The sequence below is a fragment of the Eutrigla gurnardus genome, assembly GCF_963514095.1.
Source record: "Eutrigla gurnardus genome assembly, chromosome: 15".
NCBI lineage: Eukaryota > Metazoa > Chordata > Actinopteri > Perciformes > Triglidae > Eutrigla > Eutrigla gurnardus.
In genome coordinates, this window is record NC_139938.1 from 4,029,131 (window position 1) to 4,046,262 (window position 17,132).

At 41.2% G+C, this 17,132-nt stretch overlaps 1 protein-coding gene across 2 annotated transcripts; it reads right to left on the reverse strand.

Annotated features, from left to right (window-relative positions):
* Window positions 1-717: 717 nt before the first annotated feature.
* Window positions 718-16,682, reverse strand: zc3h12b (zinc finger CCCH-type containing 12B). Of its 2 annotated transcripts, XR_014598423.1 has the most exons (7): window positions 16,541-16,682; window positions 11,590-12,370; window positions 11,297-11,436; window positions 10,833-11,067; window positions 10,435-10,541; window positions 2,042-9,798; window positions 718-2,011 (listed from the first exon to the last, which is right to left on the reverse strand). XR_014598423.1 is itself a non-coding variant. In XM_084028871.1 (6 exons), exons 2-6 carry the CDS (start codon window positions 12,219-12,221, stop codon window positions 8,372-8,374), a joined length of 2,541 nt encoding a protein of 846 aa, XP_083884997.1. In that variant the 5' UTR covers window positions 12,222-12,370; window positions 16,541-16,682; the 3' UTR covers window positions 718-8,371. The 2 variants fall into 2 exon arrangements, 1 of the variants encoding a protein (XP_083884997.1); XM_084028871.1 differs by having other exon boundaries at window positions 718-9,798.
* Window positions 16,683-17,132: the final 450 nt, after the last annotated feature.

The window sequence follows — 17,132 nt, forward strand, 5'->3', positions numbered from 1 at the left end:
TCTTTTTGTATTTTATTGTGGTTGTTTTAGCATCTGTTTGTAAAAGGAATCATGAAAGTATGTTTCTCTGGCGGTGTCTCCACACATGCAGCCATTACACCATTTAACCACCAGATAGTGTGCATGTGCTGTGTGTAACCTATGGCACAATTACAGCTGTTGTACACACACAGACTGAGGTTGAAGGCATTAGATACGTAACAAACAAAGTGACAGTAGTGACGTGCATGTCTAATAAGGAACTATAAAGGTTTCATAACATGAAAGTGGACATTTCATCCTTTGTTCCTCACATACGTATGTACCTTCCTCTATAACAATGGAGCCCGCTTTCAGTGAACAACCATTTCAAGCCATCCATTCAGCTGTCATGGATAAAGCATGGTGGTATTATTTCTCTATGACTAAACTGGATCCATCTAACTTTTCTCTGCTCTGGGCTGAATTATTCATGGGGTCTAAATAGTTATAGAATAGTTGCTCCAGAAAAGGTTTGAATTCCAGGAATTGTTGCTGGAGGATGAGAGCCGTACCTATCGACCATTAAGCATTCTGAGACATTAGACAAAGGGAACTATTTTCTTACATTTCGTCACCTCACACATCACAGTTAAAAGGATTTTTTGTTACTTTTTTTCCCGGTTGCCAAACAAAAATGTCAACACGTTTGCAATCTAGTCTCTTTCCTGTCTCATTAAATACAATCACACACACACATAGCTTGAACAGAACGTTGCTTTATTTATAGAGAGAAACACATTTTGTCATTACGACTTACATTTTGTTTGAGCCCACGGACCCAAATAGTCTATTTTTGTATATTTTGGTCTATAAAAGCAATGCTATCCAGTCCAGAGTGGATTACAATACTGCAGATCATCACAACACAAACAAAAAAATACGTGCTTTATATTTCCTTTTTTTTCTTCTTTTTTTTTTTACATTGAAGATACATCGGTCTACTCAAACAGGAGACAGCCTTCAGAAATGTGACCACTGCATTTCTCAATATTAGAAAACGATCACGTTTTTTGAAATGTTTGTGTGACTTAACCTGAGTATTACACCGTGTATATATGTAGTCGTGATCAAACATATGTACCTCATCTCATTACGCCAACAATTCAAATGTTAAATTCTAGGGTTGGAGAAACAAGACGTCAAGGGGTTCACAATTATTTGGCCACAGCGGTTTGTGTACGTGTGTTTGAACCAGTTATCCTAACAGCTGCGTGACGTGTGCACATGAAAAATCACTTTGGTCTGGTTCTAACAACTGATTCTGGTTTGAAGTTAAAACACAGAAAATAGCGGTCTAAAGTTCTTGAAAACAGCACTTGACTAATTTCCATAGGGCCAGCTAAACTTTACGGACTGTTCATTTCAAACAACAGTATGCAAACTGGACTCAGATACTTAAATTACAAAATTACAATCAGTGAAACAATTCAATAGTAAAATAAATCACAATTCAACACACCTCCGCTTTGTTGACATGCAAGGCTGGTCATTAAATCAACTGTCAAACACTAATAAATTCACCTTTAAAAAAAAGGATTTGTATCTTGAAAGAGCATTAAACATCAAACACAAATCTGAATAAAAAAACGGAGTTTACCATTCAGTGTCACTGCCACTGATGCTGCCCTCTGCTTCTTGATCAGCCAATGACTGTTTCTATATCATGCTTTTAACCATCGGGTTGCAAACACATTTGCGTTTGATGTCAAGTTACTCTCGGCTTACGTGGTGAGGAAAATAAATCCCCAGAAATATAGAATTCATTGCATGACAACCTGTGTTGAATCGCAAGAAATTACATCCCAGAAAGCCACCCAAGAATAACTTTGGCATGTTTTATTAGGCGAAATATATTCAAAAATATTGAAATTCCCGTTAAAATAGTGTAAAGTGGAAATAGGTGCACTTTACCAGGGTGCACAGGTTACAACACAGAAATCAACTAAGTATTTGAACAACCAAAGTCACTGTTACATTTACAGACTGCTTTCTATATGTGTACACACACACACACACACACTCACACACACTCACACACACGTGTGACTATGTACAGAGAGGACATGATGCTTACTGCTGTACACAGGGTATCTGTGCACCCATGTAGCACGCAAATGCCCCTGTAAAGTAACTACTGTACCCAGTAAGAATTAGTACATACCAATGGGCTACTCCCAGTGACACACAGTGTCACAAACATTGTTTTTTTTCTCCCCCCTCCCCTTTATTTAAATAAAACTATTTTCATATTATACATTTCATATTTTGTTACATTCAAGGTATAGATACAATTTGTATCAACAAGCAAAAGTCAATTCTAGACATTTGTGGCTTAGTTGTTTGCGGCACTTTCAAAGGGAGGGTGGGGACACCATTGTGACCTTTAGTGGAAGCTTTAAACAAAGCAGTAAAATACTGAACTGCTTCACTGAAAGTCTTTTGAAGCGATAGCGAGGTTATTTTGAGCCTGAAAGTAGCCTATTGTCCAGTGAGTAGCATCAGGAACAGGGAAGAAATCCAGATATCTATTGTCTCTACATTTCTTTTTTTTTTTTGTCCATGTTAGAATTAACGACACTACAATCAATCTATCCTATCTAATGACACAGAAGTGCAGGCAATGTGGCGCTGTGCCAGAAATAGTAATGCAATTTTTACATGTTTAAAATCGATTTGACATTCATTTCATGGACTGTAAATCCCAGCCCAGGAATCCCATGTATACTGTAGCTATGCAAAGTTAACTCACTGCTTCAGCTACCAAAGGTGTCAGTGAACGTCACCCAGCGGTTCACCTTTGGTACCACAATGAACACAAACCACTCTAATAAAGCCTGTTTGAGTTGTGACTTACGTTACACTTACTGGTTCCTAATCACACCTAAATAAATGCACTCTGAATTTATCAGGACAATCGACTATTCCAGTGTCTCGCTATCGCCAAGAAACGTAGTCCAAAAACATATTAACCATATTAAAACACCAGTGAGATTCATTTGGCCTCTCGATCAGCGACCGTTTTTAGTTTTAGAGTCATTTCTTTTTTCAGTGACGGCATACTGCTTGTGCTTCACTCTTGCTTTTTTTTTTTTTTTTTTTTGCACTGGGGAGGTTTTTTTTATTCAACTACCTCAAAAAGGGAAAAGGATTGCACGCAAACTTTTAGCCAAATGCCAGAAACAACCTTGACAGCAGCCTTGCAATCTGATTGTTTCACATGAAGAAACATTTAGGCAGTTTGTTTCACCTTCTCATGAACAGACAGCCGGCCTTAGGTGGCCTCGTCTTTTTTCATGAAAAAAACAAAATCAGCAAAGCCCAATAGTCATTTGGGCAAAACACATTCAAATATTTTTTTTCTTTATGTCTGTTCATATACCAGGGTTGTACCTAAACATTATAAAGAAATATAGATTTTTTAAAGCACCACCAATGAGACAAAGCAGGCTCACATAACCAGCCCAGTTAAAGAGTAATACCACTTCTCAATTTTTCTTTGCAAATATGAACACATTCCTAAATCAAATGAAAAAATATACAGATCTGTGATGTCATCAAACAGCAGTCTGATGCTGCTCCATTTACTACAAAGGGGAGGCAACTTTCTCCACTTTGTTTTTGAGCTGAACATCACTTCCATGTGTTTGTAATTCTTTAGATAATAAAACAGTATACATAGTATTTTGTTATTTGACTCACAATGGAGTCTTAAGACAAATCTGACATTATGAGGAGCTCCTCTCTGTCATAGGCATGCAATACTATACTGTCAATTTGTAATGATCATGCAATCCAATAGTAAACCAGGGGGTACCTGGATCCTGATATTAAGTGGCATTTCCCTTTAAATGAACTCAAAGCATTATCTTGCTATCAGGGTTGGCTTTACATGTTACAAACTCTCTGCAATTGTAGGCTGAATGTTTCATGTGGCACTTTGTCCTGAGGGTGGGAGTCAAGGCATCATTCAAATCAATTGGGTTAATCCTCTTGGGAGCATGAATGTACTTAGCATTAGTTAAGTTTTCTTGTGAACAAGTCATAGGTTTGGCCTAATGACTAGCATCCAATATTAGCATCCTTAGCCCCCCATTTTTTTGATTTTGGTGGCATGGGCACCCTTGTGGACCGACATTACTTCAACTGACTCAAGCTGCATCACGTAAAGCCACCCCGTTAGCCCAATCTCCTAGATCTCAAGGTGCATAACAAAGATATACACAAAAAGTACAAAGTTTTGCAATGCCATCTCCACCTTTCCACTGTACATAACTAGCGTTAAAGTACTACATGTTACATGTAGGATTTCCACAAAATATATCACTGCTAGATCAGAGTAGACTCTTGCCAGTAACCACTGGTTTTTGGCAGGGAGAGACTGCAAACTAGAAAAGTGAAAGCATCCTGAGAGCAATGTGCTGCAAAGCACAGCCAAACCCTTCCACCATCCTTGGAGACTGGCTGCATGTATGCATACTGTACATCTGCATTCCAGCGATTCAGCCTCCCACAAAAAGCCATTCAATAATCTTCGACATGCTTTGGAGCATTTCCTTCATTTTTTATACAATTATTGAAGCCTCATACTCTACAAGATGTGACAAAATGAGTCCAGTCTTTAACTTACTCCCAGGCATGACTGAATCGTAGCGTTTCATCTGACAAATATAATGTCAGGTAAATATTCAGTCTGTTGCAGAATTCCTTGTGCAAACATTTAAACTGTGATGGTAAACAATGTTTCCATCTCTAAAAGCACATTTCTACGATTAACTCACATCTCAGCCCGGTGAAATGCTTTCTCAAAGTTTTACTGCGTTTACATGCACATAAGAAACCAGGTGACTGCCAGAAAAAAGCATGATATGAGGCAACTCATTTAGACGCATTGCAATGGTCTGATTATGTTTCGTTTTGTTAGTCAAAAAGCAGATTATTCCTGTTCTTCCACAATAGTATACGGATGCTATATTTGAAGTGTATAATATGTTTTATAAGACAAAATGTTAAGTAACAGGACACTGCCATGTTGGTATTTTTTTTAGGATTGGCGCATTTGGACTAAAAGTAAAGCGAAGATGGCATAGCGTGTTTTACTGCGTGTTTAAATCTAACCAACTATTTACTGTTTATCAGTGGAAACAGGCAACGCTCATTTAATAAACTAAACCGTTTATGTTTAGAAAAGGGAATCGGTGTGTTCAGCATAAATTGGAGTTTAGATGTATTTAGTCTAGATCCAATATTGAATGGACATAGGTAACAATATTGTCTTTTGTCCTGCTAGATTACTGCCACAGAGATGATGCCTGCCTTGTCAAGGGTCTCGGTCATGCATATTAGCACTAAGAATTAAACGCTTAGAAAGTGTATAAAAGGCCGAATTTCATCCAACCAAACCGCTCTTAAACGATTTAAACCTGATAAAGCAGGGGTGCCCAACCCCAGTCCTGGAAAGCCACTGTCCTGCATGTTTTAGGTTTCTCCTGCTCTAACGCACCTGATTCAAACGATTTTCAAACCTGTGACAAGTTTCAGTTGCTTGATAACGAGCACATCATTAGAATCAGGAGTGTAAGAGCAGGGAGAAACCTAAAACATGCAGGACAGTGGCTCTGCAGGACCTGGGTTGGGCACCACTGCGATAAAAGCCTCTCATTTCTCGTTGAATGCGTCAGGAATCAGGTCATTATGAAAAGCTGGAAATCATCAGACTGCTTAAGTGCATGTAAAAGTAGTCTTTGAGACAAAATGAACCCGCTCCTCAAAACACACTGCTCCACTGACAACTTGAAGAAGTCCATTAGAGCTACTGTTTGAAACAAAGATACTTTGAATATTTTCACATGAAAAGATTCGGCACAATAAATTTGACAAATATATAAACAGGAAAATTCTTGGACGTAGCATCCAATAAAATCAGAAAGGTAACTATACAGTACACTATAGGAAATTATCCAAACACAGATAGTTAGTTTATACTGTAATCCAATTGCTTCAGTGAACCAAAATGTAAAGTGATGTAGAATACTGACACTATATAAATTCTATCTTTTTTTGGCATTATTTAGCAGCTTATAAATGACTTTGACATAATGGCTTTTGTGTGATTATATGTACATAGATATGTGCACATGTATACAAGTCAAATCTCTTTTTTGGCTTGCTTTGTGCACTGTCAAATTCTACCAAAATAGTAGCTTTGTTAAGTGAGGCTGAGAAAATATATCTCTTTAGATACTGAGATAGTGCTTTACATTTGAAAATAGGAGGCTCCAATGACGTCCATTGAAACCAATCAGACAATGACTAAAGCGTGAGGTCATTCAGATATAAGGCCATTAAATGTCATAGTTCATGCTGTGAGGTATGTTACTACCTCCCTCTTACTTATCTTTAAAATAAATGCACAAAAAAAGTCACAAGAATTATTTACAGCAGAGGCAGACCTAAGCAAGGTTATTTATAGTTTCACGGCTCCATAATCACTTTAGATGCCTTTCGTAACACATTCACAGGGCCTGAACAAGACCTCCATAAAAGCTACATTGTCCACAAATGTTGACATATGTCGTATGTCTAATTTAATAAGGCAAATGTTGGAGATGGTGCTGAGTTATTACATTCCATCTTGACTGTGTTGCCTAGCAGCTAACCTGTTTATATTTTCCCCCACTGATGCATAAGGACAAGGTTCAGTGTTACACTAGCCAGCAACATGTTAGTTATTAGATTATGGTTTAAGTTAGGTTCAGATTATAATGGTTAACCAGTTGGCCAACATAATTATGTAATCAGTGTTAATCAATAGCATTTTCCCAGTGACACATCATCATAATGTGATTATTTTATAATGACACATTTTATATCATGCTGTCAATTTCATGACAGTGGTGATGTCACAGCCCCCTCATACCTCAGCCAACCTCAAGCTAGCTAGCTCAACACATTTAGCCAGTATTCACCAGTTACCGAGGGCAACAACGCCAAAGTTGTCAAATTGGAGACTACTACTAAGTAGAGACAGTACGCAGACACAGTACATTACTTCTTAGTCATTAAGGCTTAACTGAACAAAACGAACGCTACTCCCCAGCTGGGCTGGCTTGTGAACTTGGATGAAAGTGAAGAGCAGTGTTAGCTAGCTCCTGTTAAGAATAACTTTAGCATTGTTGTTGTATTTACATTAGCTAGCAGGTGCCGACTGGCTCAATATATGATAGCAGTTGTTAAAGGTTGTATCAGTGATTCTGGTTGTCCTCACTTCCCGTTGCGAGATCCAAAACAAACAGAGCCAGCTAGCCCCTCCCTCCCGTGTTTTGAAAATGATCATGGACGTGCAGTTTCATGAACGTGCCACCCACCCGTTGTCTGTGATTGGTTGGAACACTGTTTATTTTGCTTTTGAGGTGTTGGTAGTACCATTTGTTTTTGTGTGCGATCTCGGAGCCTAGGCTGCCTAGAGAGACGTGTTTTTTTGACGGCCTGCTTATGGGGCGGGCATCTAGCGGATCGTGAGGTAAAAACAGATGAATGTGATCATTTATGTTTCGGCCCAGAATCGCTGATACAACCTTTAAGGTTGCTCGCTGGAGAGATGGCAGGGGGCATGTGATTGGCTGAAAGTTGAGAGGGTGGTGACATCACCAAATTGTGACATGAAATTGAAAAAAAATCAATCAATCAATCACAGGGAAAATGCCTTAATGATGTAAAAACATTAAATTATAGAAAAAGAGGATTAATAATAAATAATAAATTATCGTTTAATTTACATATTTTAAACAATTGATTCTTGAGAATATGTATTTAAAACTATTTATTTCTATCATACTGAACAGTTTGGGGCTCCATACATCATTTTCATACAATATGTAATCTATCAAATCAACAGAAATACTTCAGAAATGATCGAAGGGACATTTAACAGCCCTGCCAAATGTCAGCAGAGTATTCAATATCTTTTTTTCTAGAATTAATTATGTAGAGCAAAAGGCTCAGTTAATCATGGATATGGTACAAAGCTGCTATGCAGCTCCTGCTCAGGTAGCATGAATGTGTTCTAATAAGGTGTTACCTTCTATCAACTGCATCACACTTCACGTAAAACGTAGCTTTCAGATGTGAAACAACTTACAATTTGAGATAAACGTATTCCTCTATGCTGATTACTTCTATGTCATCTTAGTGATTTAAAATCTTATTTTCCCACCAGGGACATAAAAAAAAAAAAAACTCCTGAGGGCATACGTTGCACATGCAGCAACATTTAACAAGTGCCTATCTTTGCAATGAAAATCTGCATTTCCCTTATCACATCACCTCGTGAATGTTTAATCATTTTAACTGCTTAATGGCAGGACCTCAGTTTTGTAACAATGACGGCGGCAAGTTGTTGTGGATCTGTCAGATGAGGGTTCTTCTCCATTACGGAGTGGACTACGTAAGCAGGAAAGATGTTACAAAGGTTCCGATATGTTTGATACTGGTGGTCTGGGATGACATACCGCTCCTGATGTTCTGCTGCAGACGGCAGCTCCCACGGCGAGTTCCAGATTTGTTCCATTTTGTCTGGCATGCTGCGGACCATCACCCGCTCGCAGCACGGCATCAGGCTGTTACTCAGAGGATATGAATGATATCCATAGGACTCATTACCACAAGGCAGAGGGTCCCAGCTTGCATGCTGCTCACGGCACAGTGGAGGTCGCCTCTGTCTCATTGGGTTGCTATCATATAGCCTTGAATCTGATATGCTGTCCATACGAGTCATACCAAGAGACCGTGTGGGCTGTGAGGACAAAGGTGGGAGGACATTCTGAGTGAGGGGATAGTCTCCAGGACAGCTGGACCTGGCTCCCACTGCAACATGCTGGATATGTGGTGCTAGGTGAGATAGAGGCTGCTTACGGGGGCCCTGCTTGGGTTCCTCAGGTCCATAACTCTGCACCCTAGTCAGTGCTTCATGACGAAAGCCATGGGAGAAAGCTTGCATCCTACCCTGTGCGGGAGACTGCTGCTGCCCCTTCATGCTCTCCTCTAAGCTACTGTCCACAGAGCTTGGGTACAGGTCCCCGTAAGAGGAGAAGGAGTCACTGTTTGAGTGGCTGAGGCAGGATTCGGGGCAGTGGCTGGGATTTCTCTGATACACACCATGCTCGTGCTCCATGCTACAGAAACTGTCGACATTATGCATGCTGCTCATGCTCATATTTGAAAAATCGCTGTGCAGCGAGTAATATCCATGGTCACTAACCGAGTCATACTTTGGGAACTGTTCACTGTATGTAATAGAGGCGCCATGACTATTGGTAACTAAAATAGGAGGGTACTGTACACTGGACATGTGCTCCAGGGAACTGTGTGCAAACTGCAAAGAGCCTGGCACTGGGCTGCTGGCTGATCGTGTGTTCAAGGCCCCAGCTGCGTGGCTCTTGGCAGGCTGCATGGTGGGCACACTGAGAGCAGATACAAGGGAAGGCACTGAATTTGTCTCAGACTTCCTAGCGACGGACAGGGCCTCTGGAGGTTCACAGGCCACTGAGCGAATGCTAGGGTCAGATTGACGTTTGGGTGCCACACGTTTGACCTCAGAGTTGCTGTCCCCTTTTACAGTCGCCGGACCAGTACCGCATTTAGCTAAAGCCCCCTCGCTCATTGTCTTGACCGCAGACAATTTGGCAAAAGCCCGTAGTTCATCGGCCACTGACCGCTGTGGCTGGTTGACACGCTCTGGATGATAGTACTTGCACTTATGTCCATACGTGCACTTTTTCCCTTGTTTAAAGAAAGAGAAGATCAAGTCAGCAAAAGTACACTCTTAAATTGTGCAGACAAAACCTGCAAACCAGTTATACATTGTAGAGATGCACTGATACAGATTTTTTTCTTTTTCAATCACTTTACTTGAAAAAGTAATTACATTTCAGCACTTGCCGATACCAAGTACAAACATGAGTGCTTAATAATACCATGTTTAATACATGTTTTATTTTCATCAGATAATCCTCACTTTCTGACTGTACCAAATTAAAAACACAACATAAACTCTCCTTCTCTCTATCATACTTAATCCTCAAACCTGTCAAACCTCATTACGTGTTGTATTTACAGCTCCATCCACTTGCCCCGAGCACATGAGAAAAATAAACACATAATTCTCCCACCCTCCCTCTCTCCCTCCACTAACTGACATGTTGGAGACTCACTAGCGACTGTCTGTTTAGTTCACATACTGCAGCTGGCAGTAAATGATGGATTTAACATGCTTGTTCTTCAGGTTATTGTTGCGGCTTATTAGGCTCTGCTGATGATGAGTAGGGGGAGTACGAGTACATGAGCACAGTTTGGACCCAGTACTGGCATCGGTGAATCCCCAATACATTGATTTGAAAGGACATTTAGAGAACTTACCATAGGGGCATGGTTGTTTTTTGTGCTCTGGTACAACAGGACGCTTGCGGAGGAAATTTTCTAAGCTTGGACCGTGTCTTCCCAATGGATCATCAGGTGGCATAAACCTATTCAAAACAAGTCATTCAGAAAATTGTACTATGTTTAAGAGTTGCTGTGACAAAACAGAATACATAACTGCTCTCCCCAATTCATAATACAATGACTACATAGATTCATTTACCCACAGATAGTCTATAGAGGTTTTAAATGTATATTACTAACCAAATTTGATCTAAAATTAGGAGAAATAGCTTCACTTTAAACAAAGTCCATATCCTTAAAATCCATGACTCATGGGGTGAAAGGTGCATTTTCACATAAATTGGAAGCCATTAGAATGAAACAGGGTTTCTTACTTGTCGTTGACAAATGAGTACATTAGGAGACGCTCTTCTATGAACTTCTTCCACTCTGGCTTCTCGTTTTGCAAGTCTCTGTAGTTGTCATTTGACACAATAATTCCATCAGAATCATAAGACAGCTTCACTATGAAGCGATCATCATAGCACACCACTCTCCTGCCTTGAACCCTCCGAGACGGGGTGAAAACCAAGATCTTCTCTTTTTCCAGCTTGCGTAATATTTCTTGATCTGAAAGAGAAGTTTTAACATTGATTAACTCATCATAACGCCATCAAAAACAAACCAAATCTATTTCACAATGTATTCTGGCTGATGATGCCATGCATTAGGTCATAGTATTTCATCAATTAATGAATGGTAGGGAGTGTCATGGCCACAGCACAAGGTCATGCTTCAGTCACATCCACATATACCATGACAGCTACGGCGACTAAGCGTGACATCAAATAGCAACTACCTGTGATGAGGGCGTCAGGCCTCGACTGTTCCTTCCTCCAGGCTGGGACGAACACAGTGATGTCTTTGTGTCCTTTCTCAAAGAACCACTCAACAGCAAGCTGGATACCACGACAAGAGAACACCTCTTTGTTTCCATGGCTAGAAAAGAAAACAGTGTGGTATCAGGGCTACTTTTACCTCACAAAAAGTAACTCATTCATTAAGACGCATACGTTGCAGAACCCAAGCGCATTCCGCATGAAGCAAAGACCAATTGATTGTGAGTGTGCGACGCGTTTGTTAGTGTCTTACCTCATTGCCACGTTTGAGCCATCGATGACGATGGGCCTGAGGTTGTCAAAGGTATCCGCAGAGTCATCTTCCACCGACACCTCCGGACTAACAGTCTCTTTCACACAGGGGGGCCGTGATATTGACGTTGCCGAACTGCTGCAGGGTTGAATTTCAGCCTCTACTTTGTTTCCAAGCCTTACTAACTCGGCAAGAACGTCGTTAATCAGTGCAGCAGCACCCAGCTTGTTGAGCACCGTCTCCACCTGCTCTCCCGAGTAGCCCAACTTCAGTGCAAAATCCATCTTAGTCTGGTACTCTCTGTCACTGGCAAGCTTGATCCCTGGTGCCGCGCTGGCGTCATCCTCACGGAAATCTTGCGCAGTGCTACTCTGGGAAAAACTGGGCCGGTCCAGGCATGGAGAGCGACAGAGCTGTCGGTGGGGTTTCGTGACAGCCAAGGGCTCCCTCTTCTTACACCTGCTGTTGTTCACATGAACCCTCTGGTGTTGCTGCTCCTCCGATTCGCTTTCAGAGCTGCTTCCATCCTCAGAATCGTCACTGGCATGCTGGGCCTCGCTTGAGTCAATGTTCTCCTCCCTGCATGGGCGTTTTTCCATTTTGAGCGTCTCCAGCGTCGACCATACTGTCATCACGTTCGTCTTGACACCTCAGATTTCCACCCCATGCTTCCTCACCTCCGCCGTAACCAGGGAATCATACTGAATGCTGGACTTTAGCGCTACAGGCTCTTTGGAGCCAAAGTAACACGTGTGGGCAGACTAAATCAAAGTATTAAATCCTGCAAGAGAGCAAAAACACAATGAGACATTTCAATTAGTAAAAAAGGCCTCAACTCTAAATGAACCTGAACAAATCATGTCCCGCTGTTCCCATACATAGACTTTATTTTGTTGTCCCACCCAAAATGATTATTCTGTATTGTGTGTGCTGAGCCACGTCGATCCATGGGATTGCCTATCGCCGATCGTGAATAGCAGTTTGTAGCTTCATTTCACTTGCTTCTATTCAAAATGACTTGTAGAATGTTTCTGCCCAGCCCACAATAAAGTCTTCACCTGTGGTTAACACTGCTATCTGGAGCAAGTAACCAAGTAAGTCAGACGGATGGAACATATTACTCACTTGCCCAAATTAACAAACAAAGAAACCACAGCAGCACAGGAACACAACTGATCGGAATAGAGACATAATGTTCTCTACCCGACAGTGTTTTAGCATTTGTGGTTCAAAACGGCAAGTTTAATATTCTGTGAGTGTTGGCCCTAGTTGTAGTATTTTTAAGGCGGCTGACTATTGATTAAACAAATTGGCTAAAATCGGCATCTCTACTGTTACTAACTTGACTACTCCCAGGAGTCTGGCTATGCTTTCTGAGGTCCTGACAGATGCAGACTGCTAACTGGCCTGATGCTGGAAACACCATATTGTAGCTCCACCTGCTGCTGTGTGACTGCTCAACTACTCCTGCTTTTTGGATGATCCATCTCGGCGTGGCTGTGCCGGCTGCCATGGACTACTGTTGATACTATTGCTTCTGTTAATATTTCCACTACTGCTAATGCTACTACTACTATACTACTGCCAACACCAAATGCAGTTGGAACCCAAGGGAAGATGTAATCTCTCCTAAAATTCACAACATGATTTTACCCAACAAAATATTCCACTTATATTCAAATTTGTTGACAGTCAGCCTTTCAAAAACAACATTTTCACTGCAGTCAGAAACTGTAAACTCACACACTTGTATTAACAAGGCGGTCTACCAGCAGGACCACAATAACACAAAATCATATTTTCCCATTTTTTAGGGTGATAACTCCATAAAATATCACGTCAGCCATTCGAAGCTTCATTCGAAAACTTCAATAGAAGCTCTGGCGATCTCTCAGGGTCATACTATGGAGAAGGTAGCCCAACTCTAATATAGATACAACAGATAGCATAGTCTCCAACTGACTTCACTGTCTCTCTTGTATAAAAATGAAAACCCCAGACTTACTACACAAAACGTGTTAATGTGCTGCAGAACAAACTTTGCACAAAAAGCCTCACTAGTCTCACGAGCAACATTCGAGCCAGACACACATGGAGTGAGTGCATGAGTTAACCTAACCTGAGACAAAGTGTGGGCAGAACAGTGTATCCCTGCGCCTCCAGCTCTCTGACAGACAGACAATCGGAATTGAACAGAATTCCTGAGGGAACAAAGCTGTTTTATGGTAAAGCTGAGTGGGATTCCTGGCAAGCCTGCAGTACAAACGTGCAACACTCTCAACAGCTCCAGATGAGCTCGTTTTCACATATGGATATTTGTAATCCAATAATCTTAATAACAAATGCACTAATGAACAGAAACCCTTGGCTACACTTTCCCCCCGTCTTGCAGAGAGTAGAATACAGCCAGCTTCGAGCTTCAAGAGGCGCAGCCCATGATGTGCGTTGCTTAGCAACACAGCCTTGTCATCAGCTAACTCCTTTTTACCAGTCACGACTAACACAAACACAGCTCATCATCTCTCTTCAGGCAGTCAGTAAATGTAGAACACTTATAGCTACACTACAACTCTACACTAAAACTCTTGAGGCAGCATATTTTGCAATAAAAAAAAAAAAAACATTACAGAGCAAATACTATGTCACTGGCAAAATCCTCATCAGGTAATACACAAGACTGATAGATCACAAAGGTTGATAAATACGTTGAGGGTCAATCCATGGCTACAAGCGCCTACCTTTTACCTTACACCAACAGTTGTGCAAACTGTCTCTCTGCTCACAAGGAGACAAGAATTGAAAACAAACGGAGGTTTGAAGATCGAGCTGAAAAAGGAGAGCTGAGGCACTTTTGTGGAACTTGCGCAGCCCACTGCCATTTAAGACATTTTACAGCATGTTTAAGGCAGCAGTCCTTTCTCTTCCACCTCCAGATTCACAGGCTGAGACTCAGCAAGGCCTCCAGACTATCTCTGCACATGCACAGGCTCGTGTGGTTTCTGTTTCATAGCAACAAGTGAAACGGGTCCCTGAAGCCATCTTTTACATTGCTGTTGCTGACCCTACATAGTATCCAGTATCTGGGATAAACTGCACTATAGACAAAAAGAAACAAATGATAATTTTATAATGACAAAACAAAATGTTCTGATGTATACTTTCAGCATGCACCTTAAAGGAGAACCTGAGTTGCTCTTGAACAGTGGCTATTGCAACACCTTATCAGTGTGTTCAGCTAAAAAGGACATGAAGATGGTCTGAGCCTAGAAATAACACATTTTCTGAAACTGTCACCCAGGACATGGAACCGAGCAAAACTAATCTAATCTTATGTCCTTATTTACGTTGATCAGATGATGGCACTATGCTCCCATCTTACTTTAGACTCATTAGACCGGCGATGTCTCTACTACTGCAATAGGAAGACTGAATGCTGGTTGATGATCTCGTCATCTTAGACACCAACATTCTCCATATGACCCTGATAGATGATCTCTTCCAGTGTGCCAACATAACACTACCAAGAGAGGAAGATGACTTATTTATAAAAAGCTTGTTTTAAAAAGAAAAAACATTATATGGTCAGCTGTCACCGGCTTATGTTGCTGAACAAAACTTCCTAAATTCTATGAGTGCTTGGGTCATCACCTGCGGAGGGATATTTAGCTGGTGACAGAAGTCACTTATTCTATACACTTGCTATAGAAATGCACTCAAACGGTCAGACGGGAAGAAAGGTATCACTTGCAAGTTGTTTCTTTTTCTCTTCCAAAGATACAATTTGAGCCATAAGCCATTACTGGGAACCTGGACGTTTACTCTTCACATCTCACAAACGGACCAATCTCTCACCCAAAAGAAAATCAAGATAATTGCCTCACACCACAAACACATTCAAATGAAGTTACATGTTTTCTATTCATGGCATCTGCATGAATTTGAATATTATTGTATTGTATGTCATAAAAACTGCATTAAGTTCTAATCAACTTTGCTGATGGATGCCAGCTTCTACTTATCCATGTTTAAGTTTTTCCTCCCATCAGTTGTGAAGAAGAGTGAAGAAATGATGCCTTTAACTGGGGGGATATTAAAAGTAGGCAAGAAAAAGAAAGTGAAGACTGCATTGAATTCAGCCTCGACCTCCTGTAACAGTAAACTAACTGTGCGACCAAATTCAAACGCAGCATTGATCTCGATGACAGTGAGCACACATACAAGCTCCAGAAGTGTGGAGTAAACCTAGATATACGGTGTTGTTGCATTCATCAGCTAGTTGACACGTCAATAGAGGGGAAAAAACCCTGAAGAGAGCTGACATCATTAGCAACAACATCATGAGTTGAGAGAGATGAAATGGAAGGTTAAACAACATGACAGTAAAAGAGCCATCATACTTACGATACACATAACGTTATAACATTACTGCCGCACACGACGTCACCTTTGCGATGGGATTTGTTTAAAGAATAACCGGTTTGACATCCATAAGGCCCCGAGTCGCGGTTAGCACACGCTAGCATGCTAGTCTACCGTTACTTGGCCGGCTGAGTCAACATACTAGCTCCGTAAACTAACCGGCCTATTTCGACTCATCCTGTTGGTCAGTGGCAACGGAGCAACTGAATAGTTGTTATCGCAAGCTAACGCTACCTACCAAGCTTTCCAGGCAACCCAGCCTCTATTTAGTTAACGGTAACAAAGCTAGGCTAGTTAGCGTACAGTAATGTGAGCGGCTCAACAGCGTCGGGTTGCTAACATTAGTTAGCATTAGCTGCTGGAAGAGCGCTAACGTTTTTTCCTGCCAGAATACTCCTGTAACTTGAGATAAAGTTGACGATCCGTTACTATTTCAAATGAAGACGAGACCGTAGCAATGCAGCATTATTCTCCACATAATCTGCACACGTATCACTGCGATCGTTGACTTCAAACGGAGCTCATCTCTCACCTTGTTGCTGTCACCCTCCTCGCCTGTAACAGTTATGTTTTGCTGCCATTGGCGCTGTCGCAGTTTGGTCAGGGTTGCCAGATAACGAGAGGGAAACAAGTAACCTAAGGGGCGAAAAGACACCGGGGTCACAACCGGAGACTAGCGAGGGCAGATCGGCCGTCGATTACAAGTGGGCAACTTTAAAATAGGAATAACTTTATCACGAAGTCAAACCGGGACATAAATTCTGATGTGATGTCATTTTAATTCAGCCCAGAATAGCTAAACATACAGCCTTGTGTGACTTGCTCCAAACTACTGATTTCCAGACAATTTGAATGCAGAAGTTTGGTCTAACAGATCATTGTAGTAATGCATTAAAAATAAATTATGTATATGTTGTACATGCAAGCGTGGGATTTCTAAATTGTGTCCTGGCAGCTTGGCGTCGACTCCTGGCAAGTCCTGGTTTGGAAACAGATAGTTTCTCCTCTGCGTTCAGGTTAACTTGAAACACTAAACTGTGTACAGGCATCAGTGTGAATGTGTTAGCCGGTGTTTAAGCACCACAGCAAATCTGCCAAGGTTTCCCCACCCCGGTTCCCATGTG